Source organism: Thamnophis sirtalis, unplaced genomic scaffold (genome assembly GCF_051295495.1).
Source record: "Thamnophis sirtalis isolate CommonGarterSnake01/CBP01778 unplaced genomic scaffold, rThaSir2_p1.2 scaffold_10, whole genome shotgun sequence".
Classification (NCBI taxonomy): domain Eukaryota; kingdom Metazoa; phylum Chordata; class Lepidosauria; order Squamata; family Natricidae; genus Thamnophis; species Thamnophis sirtalis.
The window spans coordinates 61569108-61583208 of NW_028261390.1; the positions used below are offsets into that span (position 1 = coordinate 61569108).

The window sequence follows — 14101 nt, forward strand, 5'->3', positions numbered from 1 at the left end:
AAAGTTATATCTGTAACGTCTTTCTTAGAAGCACATTCTCAAGGAAACAATTAATATTAATATATTAACCAATGAATGACAAATTATTATGATTAAAAACAAGTACCGGTATAGTATTAATTTGATAATATCAGCACTTTATTTTGGGATTTACTCAAATACTACTCCATTAAACCACTAGCAACTATTCACCACCATTGAATTTCCATAAATCTTCCTTTAAAATGAATATAGTAGGCTATTTCAGAGTCAAAGGAAGGACTACATCCAATAAACTGGTTCTGCCTTTTAAACTGGCAAATAGAATGACATCCTTTTTTCCAAATAGAATAGAATAGAATAGAATAGAATAGAATAGAATAGAATAACAGAGTTGGAATGGACCTTGGAGGTCTTCTAGTCCAACCCCCTGCTTAGGCAGCAAACCCTACACAACTTCAGACAAATGGATATCCAACATCTTCTTTAAAACTTTCAGTGTTGGAGTCTTTACAGCTTCTAGAGGCAAGTTGTTCCACTGATTAATTGTTCTAACTGTCAGGAAATTTCTCCTCAGTTCTAAGTTGCTTCTCTCCTTGATTAGTTTCCACCCATTGCTTCTTGTCCTGCCCTCAGGTGCTTTGGAAAAAAGCTTGACTCCCTCTTCTTTGTGGCAGCCCCTGAGATACTGGAACACTGCTATCATGTCTCCCCTAGTCCTTCTTTTCTTTAAATTTGACATACCCAATTCCTGCAACCGTTCTTCATATGTTTTAGTCTCCAGTCCCCTAATCATCTTTGTTGCTCTTCTCTGCACTCTTTCTAGAGTTTCAACATCTTTTTTACATTGTGGCAACCGAAACTGGATGCAGTATTCCAAGTGTGGCCTTATCAAGGCATTGTAAAATGGTATTAACACTTCATGGGATCTTGATTCTATCTCTGTTTATGCAATCTAGAATTGTGTTGGCTTTTTTGGAAGCTGCTGCACTGCTAGCTCATATTTAAAGGGTTGTCCACTAGGACTCCAAGATCCCTCTCACAGTTACTACTATTGAGCAAGGTACCATATATACTGTACCTGTGCATTTTGTTTTTCTTGCCTAAATGTAGAAGCTTACTTACAGCAAACGATTTTTCATCCAAAAGCAAGAGGAATCAGAACTCATTTTCTTTTTCCTTTGATAGAAAAATCCAATGCTTAGCTCATTCACATGGCATCCAGTGGGTCTACAATAAATGATTGCACACAGAGACCACTTGAACTTAAAACATTTATTCACTCGCCCTTAAAATGAGATTGATAACCTTGGATTGTGTCTTTTTATGGATTCTCCTAAGAAAGACTCAGAATAATATGGTGTCCATTCCTAGCTCTGTTTCATGTCTCTTGAGTCAGCTGTGGTTTTTTTTTTTTAATTTGTTTTGTTTTCTTGCAGCATGTATAGAAAATTGACTTTATTTACTGAGAAATAAAGATGATTTTAAAGAGAAAATAGATCAAATTCACTTCTAGAACAGTTCTGTTCAGCTTTCCACTTCTTTTCCTTCAGAGCTCTTGGCCTGAAATACTGTTAATTATTACCAGCTGCATCTAAATCCAGTGCTTGTCTTTTTTTCTTATGCAAAATGATTTGTTAACATATTTCAATTTAAAACAACTCTTTTTCCCCAAAAGCTTTTCTTTTGTTCCAGCACTTTCACTTTTTTTCCAATCATTTTAACCTTAGATATCCTTATTTCAATTTATAAGCCAGCAAATAACCAGCCAATTTCATTGAAACCAATGACACCAAACGTGGTGCAATTTCGTTCCAAATATAATCCATACAACGAGGTAGTGTAAACCTAGAACACCCAGTGATTGTCCTAAACACCCCACTGTTGTGTTTGTGAGAAGGCAAAGACAATTTATTACTTATTCCTTTCTGGAAATGTGCCGATTGTTGACTTAGACAATATGCAAGTCAAGCCAATACTGTATATGAAATCAAATACCATGTTGGCATCAAACATGATAATCATTGTTATGTATTATAAATAGTTTATCATGACAATCATTCATATATAAGCATAAATGTGAATGTTAGGAAAATTTTATGCATCACAAAAATTATGTATGGAAGAAAGAAAGATCAATTCATATGTATGCATTTTAATTCTTAGAGTTTAATTTTCTGACTTGGAAAATCCTTAGAATTAACAACACAGTCTGTCTTCTATGTGCCAAACTTTTTGATTAAGACATTTTAAAATGTATTCTCTATAACTTTGTATCTATTCTTTATAACTCTGTTACACTGTGCCAAATTGGAAGAATAGTGAGTCATAATTATTAATCTGCTTTGGCCTTGCAATAACTTTCTGGCAAAAAAAAAATCTATTCTATCCTGGAGATTCCAAATACTAAACCTGAAATGTGGAAATCACATGCTCATTCATTAAGGTGTAAATTTATATCTGCCTCATTTGATTTCTCTTGTGAGTGATAGTCTTTTTACACCTCTTCTACTTTTTTTGTTGCTTCTTCTGTCAAATATATTCTGGAGCTCCATTAGAATATGTGAATGAGGAATAATAATAATAATGTCCTTCCTATAGGACAGAACAAGATAGTGGCTGGTTGAATTACTGGCTCCAGTCATGTTAATTCCATCTGGAGCTCATATCGAGCTGCGGTGGTGCAGTGGTTAGAGTGCCGGCTACTTGGGGGCAATAAGCTAACTCTGTGAACCGCTTAGAGAGAGCTGTAAAAGCACTATGAAGTGGTATATAAGTCTAAGTGCTATTGCTATCGCTATATAGACAAGGTTATGCAGACAAGGCAATAAAAGGTGTGGACCTTTCATTGCCTAACTAGAAAAATGAAAAGCATTTACTGAGTTTAAATGTAGACTATGTTTCAGGTTTGACTCTCACAAAGGTTTTTGGTGTCAACTTCTGGAAGAAGGAAAAACAAAATGTCTTGGAAAGAGCAAAGGGAGAAAATACCCTGCAATGGACTCTGAGGTAAACCCTTATTTTAGATGCACTATTGATAAAGTCCACTACTTCAAGATACAACACATTTTATGGGATAGAACCTCATGTACCAATCTGTAAATTAAGAGGCTTTCCTATAACCCAAAAAGTCAAACCATTCAGTGGTAAAACATATTAGCTGAACTAGCTGAAAAGTTGGGCTTAAAATAATGACTGATTTCATGCATTTATTTCACAACCCCACAAGATACCTGTGTTCAGCGTTCCAAATACCATGTAGAATCAAATCAGAATCGAAGGCAAAACTATGCTTAAAGTTCCAATTTAGTAAAGCAGGCATGTTGGCACATAGCTGTGGGGATCCCAAATCTGGAAGTTACATCAGAATCCCACCCAGTTAAAATTTCATGATCTTGTCCCCACACCCACAATCCATCACATGGTCCAATCTCCTTCTTCCACGCTGGCGTCCATGCCCAGCTTCTTCCGATCAGGTGTACTGGTGTGGAGACAAAGGATGACCTTGGCTTCTAGCAAAGAATGAAAAACAATACATTCCAAAATCCTACTCCTTCTAATCCCCCCTCCCATTGACTATACTTAAAGAAACAGCATAACGAAATAAGAGAAAGTGTGGCAGGCCAAAATTCTAAAAGGAATATAAATGCAGGCCTGACAACCTGGCAGATTTAATATACATTTAACATACTCAGGGGTGGGATTCAGTCGGATCAGACTGGTTCCGGCAAACTCAATGCGAACGCCTGGTTCGCCCAACCGGTAGTTGAAAGGACTGGCTGGCCCACCCACCCTGCCCCGCCTCTCCTAGGAGTCTCCACGTGGCCCATTTTGGAAGCCAGGTAAATGCAGTGCCTGTGCAGAGGCTATTGGAGGGCAAAAAATGGGCCTTCCGGAAGTCTGTTTCCGGCCTCTAGAGGGTCTCCAGAGTCCAGGGGAGGCTCGAGAAAAGCCTTCGGAGCCTGGGGAGGGCAAAAAACAGGCCTCCTGAAAGTTCCGTACATCCAGATATGAGCCTGTTTCTGGCCTGCAGATGGCCTCCGGAGCATGGGGAAGGCCATTTTCGCCCAGAGATTGGCATAAAGCCCCCGGAACCTGGGGAGGGTGAAATCCCCCCCCGCCATGGTGCAGAAGGCTGAGTAGGCCACACCTACCATGGCCACGCCCACCCAGCAACCAGGCAGAAAACCGGTTGCTAATTTTTTTTGAATCCCACCCCTGAACATACTCATACTAGAGCAATTTACAGCACTATTTCAAAAAAATGGGTTGAAAATCGCTGATCAGTTGTTTGGGAAGCGGATGTATTAAGCCTGCATCTCGTGCTTCTTCTTGAACAGCTTATAAGTCAAGTGTAATATTTTAAAAAGGACCCAAATCTGCAGTCTAGATAGTGAAATCAAAAGGGAAATCGTGGACACATTCTCATCTTTCTTCCTGGTATGCAATCTCTGCTAGAGCGATAAGAATATTGGTGTGTCCATTAGTCATCTATTAATATTTATTTTTAAAAATGATTTATACAACAAGAAAATGTATTTTTCAGGTTGAAATAAGTGAAAAGGTAGAAATAAGGCAACTGAATTATTTCGCTAAATAAAATGTCAGCTTTTGTATCCACCAGTGCAGGGTTTTTCTGTCAAGCTACTACAGAGATCACAATGTGGAACTATCAAAGCTTCTTCACAAATTGGGACAACCGTTGCCATCATGGCTGAGACAGGAGTTGCAAAAAGTGAGATAGCACAAGGACTCTTCTTGACTTAAAATATGAACAAACTTAAGTTTCCAGGAAACTTTATCGGAACTAAGGCTCTTCAACTTGAGAAAAAAAAAAGAATGAGATTTGTGTGATATATTTGTGTCAACTGGATTCTAAAACATTGTATGAATTTATCTTTGACAGTACACGGGTTTAATAACAGTGTAAGGATAGATGGATGTAGCACAAAGCTTAATCTATCATGACCTTCAGCTCTGTCAGAAATATGAAAATGCATCATGTAACTCCTGTTCAATGCAATAGAGTTGGTAAATGGATTGTGTTAGGAAAACACTCTGTATTTGTGACATCCAGTTTGGGTTAAACCTCAAGAAGAATATCAATAGAATGTTCCAAAATGAGAACAAATATTTACAATTTTATATAGTTTATTCCTATCACTTTAATAATATTGCGTGTGTCTCTCTCATGTTGATTTTGTAAATTAGCTCCTCTACTCAGTTTTCAAATAATTGAATTATACCGGTGACTTTTTTTTTAAAAGGTGACAAAAATGTAGCACAAAATGCCAACCTTACTCTCTCTTCATAGTTCTGGTTTAGAAACATAGAAGCGGATTTTAAATCAGTGAATGTGGAGTAAGAATATACATTATTTTTAAAAAAATGATTCCTCCCAATTGGCCTAAACTGTCGTGATAGCATCAACACAATATAGAAGCAGTTTGCCATGGCCTTCTTCCAGCACTGTTTTATGAATGCAGTTTAACTCATTTTCTGGTGGGCTCCATCTAAGTTTGACACTGCTTCATTAATGAGATCAGCCAATGAGCAATATTAGTGGGTAAGAATTGCCATTACTGGAATATCCATATATGAGAATTCATTTTATCTGTTCATCATGTCATCCGAATTGGGAGTTTTCATAAAAGTGAAGATTTCTAAAATAGATGGGACAGGTGCCTTAACTCAGCTACTATGCTATATCAGGGGAAGAATTTTATATATCCATCTAGATATGGAACCGGGAAAATGCTAGATACTGTTCTGACCTAGGCTTCCCAAGAGCATGAAGCATGAAGTCCTGACAAAAAAAACCCTTTTATTCATTGTGAATTCCTCTCATTCACATCCAGCAAAGTTGTTCAAGCTAGGATTTACAGTCTTAGACCTTATCTGGTTTGGAGAGCTGCCAGGCTGATATCTGCAAAACTTGGCATGGAGTCTTGGAGAGTCACAAACCAGTTAAGCCAACTAATTGTCTCCTGCAAACTCCATTCCTCTTTCACTCCTCTGGGAAGGGCCATTCATCATCCACCTTTGGCCTTACTCAACCCCTGTTCTTTAGTTGTTCCCATTATCTGGCACCTCTGTGCATGCGCACACTGGGAACAGGCTCCAGCTCTTTGTCTGCCTCACTGATGTCTGACTCTGAAGGCAGCTGATAACTGGCATACAGCTCTGGCCCGTCTCTGCCTCCGACACAGAGCCCTCATCAGAGCCTTCCCCAGACTCTAGGACTGGCCCATCTTCCTCCCCAACCTCCTCACTATCCGAATCTGCTGCCAGCTCTGCAGTGCCACAACAGATACAGAAAGTAGTGTTCCTAGGCCTGCTGTCTCATTCCATTTTCCTTTGGGAGATTTGTGGCGTCAGCAATTGAAGGAACAATACTGTTTTGTAACGTAAATGATTTACCTATTAAAAGAGCCCATAGGATGCTAACATGTCCACAATTCCCTCATTTGTCACCAGCTTTTACATTCACACTACTGTTTATGCACAGATATCCCACAGTCCTGACTGATAGTAAGAAAACTGAATATGTTCTCAAACCATGTCAACAGAGGGTTGAGGAAATCACGGTTCCATAGAAGCACGGAGACATTGAAAGCCACAATAAAATTATATTGATTTAAGTTTGCAGTTGCTTCTACACACTCTTTCTCACTTGTATCCCACTCCCTCCACTTGCCTAAATACTATTCAACTAGGTAGGTTGGTAGGCAGTCGCTAGAAGAATGGAGGCTGTAATGTTTTCATCCAGAACCAGTCAAAAGCTGGCGGGCCTCAGAATTCCTTTATCTTCCACAGAGTTTTACTGATTCATAAAATTGGCAGCTGTGGATGGGATTAAGGTTTCCAGATGGAATTAGGGCTTTCTGGTTTTTCCCACAGATAATATATATGCTAAAAATGGATGTGCTAGGCATTAATCAGGAAATCATCCAAGCAGGCCTTTGATTGTGAAATATCATACATCTCTCAAACTCCATCCAGACACTTAAGAAAATATTTAGATCACGATTTAAAAGAAAATCTCAAGAGAAAGAAGATTAAAACCAAACATGTTTATGCCTTCTGCTCTACCTGGAAAAGCAATGGGCAGATCCATTATATTATTAATCCCTCAGTTGATGCTAATCAAGCAAACAAAAGCTAATAAACCAAATAAAAAAATAAATTTAAACAATTAATGTGCTGTTGCTGCCTTCGAAAGCAATAGGCACAATTTTAATTTTAAAGATGTGGCAAAATGTTGGCTGATGTTAAGTAGAGATGATCAATGTTTTAGAACAGTGGTTTCCAACCTTGGCAACTTTAAGACTTGTGGACTTCAACTCCCAGAGTTCCTCAACCAGCAAAGCTGGCTGAGGAACTCTGGGAGTTGAAGTCCACAGGTCTTATAGTTGCCAAAGTTGGAGACCACTGTTTTAGAAGACTACAAAGAATAAATCTAAATACTTTTATAAGCCAGTTTTACCTTACTAAGATCTGTCCCACGATGCTTCCCATCCAAATAATATGGTCCGTATTAGTTAAATGTAAGCTAAAACATATATTTTCAGATTAAAAACCATTCTATTGAACAAAAACGTTGTTCTGTTCTATTGAAATCCATATAGTGAATTAAATATACAAAACGTTGCCCAGCGAAAAGTAACATTTTCTTAATATAAATATTCTTTTAAAAGTCTTCAAATTGGTGTGGCTTGAAAGATATTCACAGATTAGAAAAGTTTATAGAGTAGTTTTAGCTCAATTTCCATCAATTATTGAAAATCAGCACTTTAATATGATGTACAAGATTTTCTACTGTACCTCTGTCAAATACCTTTTGTGAACAAATGTAAAATTGTTCTTGGACATGTTTGCACTCTCCTGTTCATTTGTGAAAATATTTTTTGCTGAAGAGTGATTCACTTTGTCCTTTATAGAGGTGCAGTCATTTCTGCACAATATGGTACAACTGCAGAGAACGTTTATGTGAGGTTTTTTTTTCTTTTGTAGTATCTGAATAATGGGATCTCATTAGCTGAATGTCTGCATAAAGCAAAGAATTTATCAAAAACAGTGTTTCTCTTCCAGATGTGGGCTGAGAAATGTGTTTAATTTAATACATCTAGTATTTAATTTAACACATCTAGAAGTATGGGGAAAGACCACCCTAAAATATTAAGTTCCTAAAGAATTACTCTGCAACAGTGGTGGGTTGCAGGCGGTACACCCAGGTACAGACGTACCGGAGCCTGCCCGGAGCACTAGGTGCCGTTCAAGTATGGTGCTCCGGAGGGCCCACCTGGCCGCCCAATCTCCTTACCTATTCTTTAAGCCTTTGGCACTTCCGCGCAATGCTCCGCCGAGCAGCTGGAGCATCGCAGATGCTTACAGAAGTGTCGCAGGCAAGTACAACGCATGAGCACACTGCGGGCGTCTATGTGGTTGACGCCGGGCGCATACCGGTTGGAACGGGATCCAGAACCCACCACTGCTCTGCAATATGTAGTGATTCTGTAGCAGGGAGTACTGAGTGAGTACACACTCAGTGAGCCAGTATTCTGTAAATTTTGGTCTTAAAGCATTCAAAACAATCACATAAGCATCTAATATCCTGCTTAAGTGAGACTTCATGCCAATGTATGCTTATATTCCTGTATGTGTATATCTACAAAAGCAGAGACATACCTATATTTCACAGATCCTTCATAGGAATTTACAGAGTAATATTGATGAGTTGGCTGTAAGAAACAGGTGAAAATTGAAACTCAATGTTGAAACTTTATGTCGAATAGTTAAAGGGAGTCAAGTGACAGAAATAGAAACATGGATATTAATCACATATTCCAAGAAAATTGTGTATGTTTCTATTGCAATATTTGCCCAATTCTGCACATGAGAAAACTATTATTAATATATTGTACAGATTATACTTTATTATTGCTAAAATGTGAAGCTTCCTCAGGAAGAATTAAAAAATGATTTTTCAGTGTTGATAGATGTACTATTCTTCTCATTCACATTGAATGAAAATCTATGGAAATGTATTTCTCAACATTTTTAAAATAAAATAAAACTGGACATTATTCTGCTAGTATCGTGATTTCTTTTTTTAATATATATTTTATTTATCTACAAATATACAAAACACACAGACACAAAACCTAGACATACACTATATTTACACAATACAATACAAACAGGAACTTCCTGTTCTTTCTAACAGCAATTACCAATCGATACAATTTTCCTCATGTTATTTCCCCTCCTAGTATATTTCATTTGCATTTCATCATTTTTAACCCTCTTATTTTACTCATCTATCTCTGCTATATTGGGTGATTACCTCTAGTACATTTAAACTCTCTTAATATATGTGTGTGTGTGCGTGTGTGTGTGCGTGTGTGTGTGTGTGTGTATGTCACAACCCCTGGTATGCCCCAATTATGGGAGGAAGCTAACTGCCTCCATTATCTCTCAATCGGTTCGTCACAAGGGATTCGAACCTGGGCTGATTGCATATCAGGCAGAGATGTTAACCACTATATATCTAAGTGGCTAACTGCCTCCATAGCTTCCTCCCATAATTGGGGCATACCAGGGGTTGTGACACTAAATATATACCTTCCTCCCTGGCTTCAGCTGATAAGGAGGAGACCTGTGGCTTAATGGCTAAGACGTTTGCCTAAGATGTAATATAGCACAGGTTCGAATCCCAGTAAGGGTATGGCTAGCTGATGAGAGCTAAATAGCTTGAAATAGATCTATACTAGTCTCTCTTTATTTATTTATCAGCACAAATATAACACAAATATAACAAAGACAACAGTAAAAATATTGGGTTTCTGTCGTGATGGACTCTTGTGACAAGCCGATTGACAGATAATGGAAGCAGTTAGCTTCCTCCCATAATTGGGGTATACCAGGGGTTGTGACTTTATATGTGTATATGTATGTATGTATGTATGTATGTATGTATGTATGTATGTATGTATGTTAATTCTCCTTAACCATTATCTTTGGGTTTTATTGACTTCTTTCATTGATCCTTGTTTCTTTTCTCATGATTTCTGCAGCAAACCAATAAATTTAGAATTGTTTAAGGTTTACTAAAGTTACACACACATTCTATTACAACATTCAAACTCAAGGCCCAGGGGGCAGATCTGTCCCACGGGGTATTTAGATCTGGCCAATGGGACAGCCCTGGAAACAGTGAAGGACCAGCCCATGGTGCTTCTGCCAATGAAAACAGAGCTCCATTTTCACTGGCAGAAGTTGCAGGAGGCTATCCCAGCCGAAAACATAGCTTGGGAGCCCGTTTTCACTGGCAAAGTGCTCGGGCCAAAACGGGCATCCCCGACATGAGTGACATCAAGCTGACCACGCCCATCCTGGCCATGCCCATCCCACCCACCCGCTGAGATCAAACACAACCCTGATGAGGCCCTCAATGAAATCGAGTTTGACACCCCTGCATTACAATAAAGGTTGGCACTTCATAGTTAAAAGTGATATTCGCTTCATAATGAAAGAGAATTCTACATAACAGTACTAGGCAGGCTTACACTGAGAAGCATATATCGTAAAATCATATTTTTGCGTTATAAGTGATTTTTAATTGATCATATTTAAACAATTGTAAGGTCATAAATGTTTGCATATTTATGACATTATTAGGTCTTAGTAGAATTTAATAAAAACAACCTTCAGTGCATTACAAACTTGAGGGGAAATGCATGGTTTAGCCTGATGTTACTTGCCAGAATTTGGGGTGTTTTTTCCTGGGAAGGACTTAATATATATCTAAGGCAAGACCCCCTCTTCAATGTTTATTCCCCCATCATTAATTAATCATCAAAGGCTAGATGAATAAGAAAATTATCTCAAGTATAAACCATGTGACACCAGAAGTTCTGATAGATACCAGGGACCCAGATAATAATGGGAAATTTGAATTTTTTTAAAAAAAAAAAGTCTAAACTGCCTTTGGCAAATCATAGAAAAGCCATAATAGTGCTTGTATTCTGCTTATTATATTTCCATTAGTTGGCCAGTTCAGCCATGCTGAATGTGATAGATTTTTTTTTAATCTGCTATAAATGGTTGTTGTGAACTATTCTAACCCTCTAACACGGATATATTTCAAGTTGTTAATTCCACTTCATTATCAAGACCTTCTAGTTAGCAGATCTCTTGAAATCTGTGAAATTAATATAACGTGCTAAAGAAGTTCACTCCAATGAAAGCCAGCAACAAGGGGGAGAGAGATATAATGAACTCAAAAAGATTTGATTCAGATTGGAGATTGGTGATTTGAGAAAGGCACAAGTCAGTTTCAAGCTTAGTGATCTAACTTAATTGAAGCTGCAGCGATAGTCCATTAAAAGAAGATTTGTATCCACTGGGAGAAACACCGAATAATAGAAGCTGCCCCCTTTGTTTGGGGTAGAATAGGATGAAAATTGCAGAGATGGCAAACCATTTTGCAAGTATTGATCCTGCTGTGTTTCAAATAATGCTTTTTTAAAAAGCAAGCCCCTTCCTTTTCTACTTGTTTTTATGAATGTCAAGCATAAACATGACATTTTTTTAAAAAACTTTATTGTTTTCTCTCCATCATGAGTGTCAAGCTGCCTCTGATTGCTTGTTGTTATTTTTTTTTTTGGAATGCCAGGACAGCAGCCAAGCTTCGGCTCATTCATCACTGGTTGTGCCAAGCTGTATGGGCTACACGTTGGCAATGTTTGGCATTTCCTTGGCAGGACTTTGAAGAATGACTGTTGAATTTTCCTTATACGGAATGTAGATTTTTGTTGCTTCTAATTGCTGACTTTTTGGGAGACCAGCCTGGCTGCTTCTGAAAAGGATTTCAATCAGTATTGCCAGAACTCCGTTATCATCAGGGTTGACATTATTACCATATTTTTCGGAGTATAAGAAGCACTTCCCCCCCCCCTAAAAGAGGGTGAAAAATTGGGTGCATCTTATACGTCGAATGCCCACCCACCGGCCCCCACCCTTTGGCCTCTGCACACTCCAAATGCTCCGTTTCAGAGCTGTTCAACGCTGCCGGGATCGCCAAAGCACATTGCTGCTGATCGTCATCTCCGCACATTGCATTTTCGGCCTCCACATGCCCCATTTTTGGCCTCTACACATTGCATTTTCAGGCGGCGATGGCAGCAATGTCCTTTGGCAATCCCTGCAGCCTTGAATGGGTCTGAAACGGAGCATTCGGAGGTTAAAGCGCTTAGCACAAAGGCCAAAAAGGCAACCCGGAACTGCTGCTGCCTTGTCCGTGACCCGACAAAAGCGCGAACGTCATAAGCGCGCCGACAAAACCGCAGCGCTAAAACTGCGATGTCAAAAGCACGTCGACAACAGCGCACCGACAGGAGCGCGATTTAAGTTAAGGTAAGGTTTATGGTTAAGTTTAGGGTTAGGTTTAGGGTTAGGTTTAGGGTTAGGTTTAGGGTTAGGGTTAGGGTTAGGGTTAGGGTTAGGTTACAGCGCGCTTCTGTCGGCGCGCTGTTGTCGGCGCGCTTCAGGGCTCATTCGTCGCTCATTCGTCGCACGGTTTTATCGGTGCGGTTTTGTCACCGTGGCTTAGTCAGGCGCGCTTTTGTCGTTCGCGCATTTGTGGTGGAACCGCCTTGGCAGGCCGGTTCTGCGCCATGCTTGCTGTACCCCCTGTGAAGTTCAGCTGCATTTTTGACACGAGCTTACAACCAACGAACCTGTTGCTAAAGTTCACCTCTGGGAAAATCTGATTGGGGGTATTCCGGGAGGCCGATCCATCCGCCAATCAGCTGCCCGTGCTGAATCAGGCTAATGTGCTGAAGCTGACCAGGCTATTTGCTAAGGACGCTAGCCAGATGAATACGATGGATGCTGGTAGGCAGAGGCAGAATTTTTTTTTGCTTATTTTCCTCCCCAAAAACTAATGTGCGTCTTATATTCCAGAGCATCTTATACTCCAAAAATATGGTATAAAGCAGGAGTCTCCAAACTTGGCAACTTTAAGAGTTGTGGACTGCAATTTCCATAATACCCAAACCAGCCAATTCTGGGAGCTGAAGTCTACGAGTCTTAAAGTTGCCAAGTTTGAAGATTCCAGCTATACATCAATATAAATTACCAGATGCAAAAGAATCATGTTGGCAGAGTGAGACTCACTACCACAAAGACAGGTAGACCACAGAATAAGTGGCGTTTGTAGTTTGTCCACAAATACAACATACCGTAATCCATTTTTGGAGCAAGATGTGGCTGTATTGGCTTGGCACCACTCACTCCTTGTAAAAAGCTTTCAATAAAGCCTCTGATTTTAGTGTGACTCCAGGTGAATGAATCTGTATAGCATTTCTGGCAGCATTATGAAAAGACCTTGCTCTAGCCTTCTTCCAAGTTTTTTTTTTATACTTCCCAGTCTAGCCAACATCTATCCAAACAATAACCAAGCTGTCATGGCTTAACTTCTGAGACCAGCCAAGGTCAGCTAAGAACAGCCATGCTGATGCATCAAAACACTGAAATTTTGCTCAAATGGATGCAGAATTCAAAACTAGGATTTGATGCAAGAGTGTGTCCTGAAACTGAACTCTGTCTTCAGAATACCGAGAGCTGACCTGTACCTCCAGGGCCAGCATGGAAATGTAATATCCCATTAGCACAAAAAAAAGCAGAATTAAATGAAACAATACAATGAAAGGCTGATATATATATGTATTTGTGCTGACAAATAAATAAAGGGAAACTAGTATAGATCTATTTCAAGCTATTTAGCTCTCATCAGCTAGCCATACCCTTACTGGGATTGGAACCCGTGCTGTATTGCATCTTAGGCAGATGTGTTAACCATTAAGCCACAGAGTTCCTCTCCTTATCAGCTGAGCCAGGGAGAAAGGTATATATTTAAAGTCACAACCCCTGGTATGCCCAAATATGGGAGGAAGTTCACTGCTTCCAGTAAGGGTATGGCTAGCTGATGAGAGCTAAATAGCTTGAAATAGATCTATACTAGTCTCCCTTTATTTATTTATCAGCACAAATAAAAACACACACATATATATGTATGTATGTATGTATGTATGTATGTATGTATGTATGTTTTTTTATT

The 14101-nt window shown here is 39.1% G+C and overlaps 1 protein-coding gene across 1 annotated transcript in view; it reads left to right on the forward strand.

Moving 5' to 3' along the window:
• The window catches only part of LOC106554474 (bifunctional heparan sulfate N-deacetylase/N-sulfotransferase 3), an 80798-nt gene extending 73473 nt beyond the window's left edge, over positions 1 to 7325 (forward strand). The window contains exons 13-14 of the mRNA XM_087724696.1: positions 2886 to 2988; positions 4604 to 7325. Of these exons, the coding sequence (XP_087580822.1) occupies positions 2886 to 2988; positions 4604 to 4723 (223 nt within the window). The 3' untranslated portion in view covers positions 4724 to 7325. The remainder of the gene's footprint in view (positions 1 to 2885; positions 2989 to 4603) is intronic.
• The last annotated feature ends 6776 nt before the right edge of the window (positions 7326 to 14101 follow it).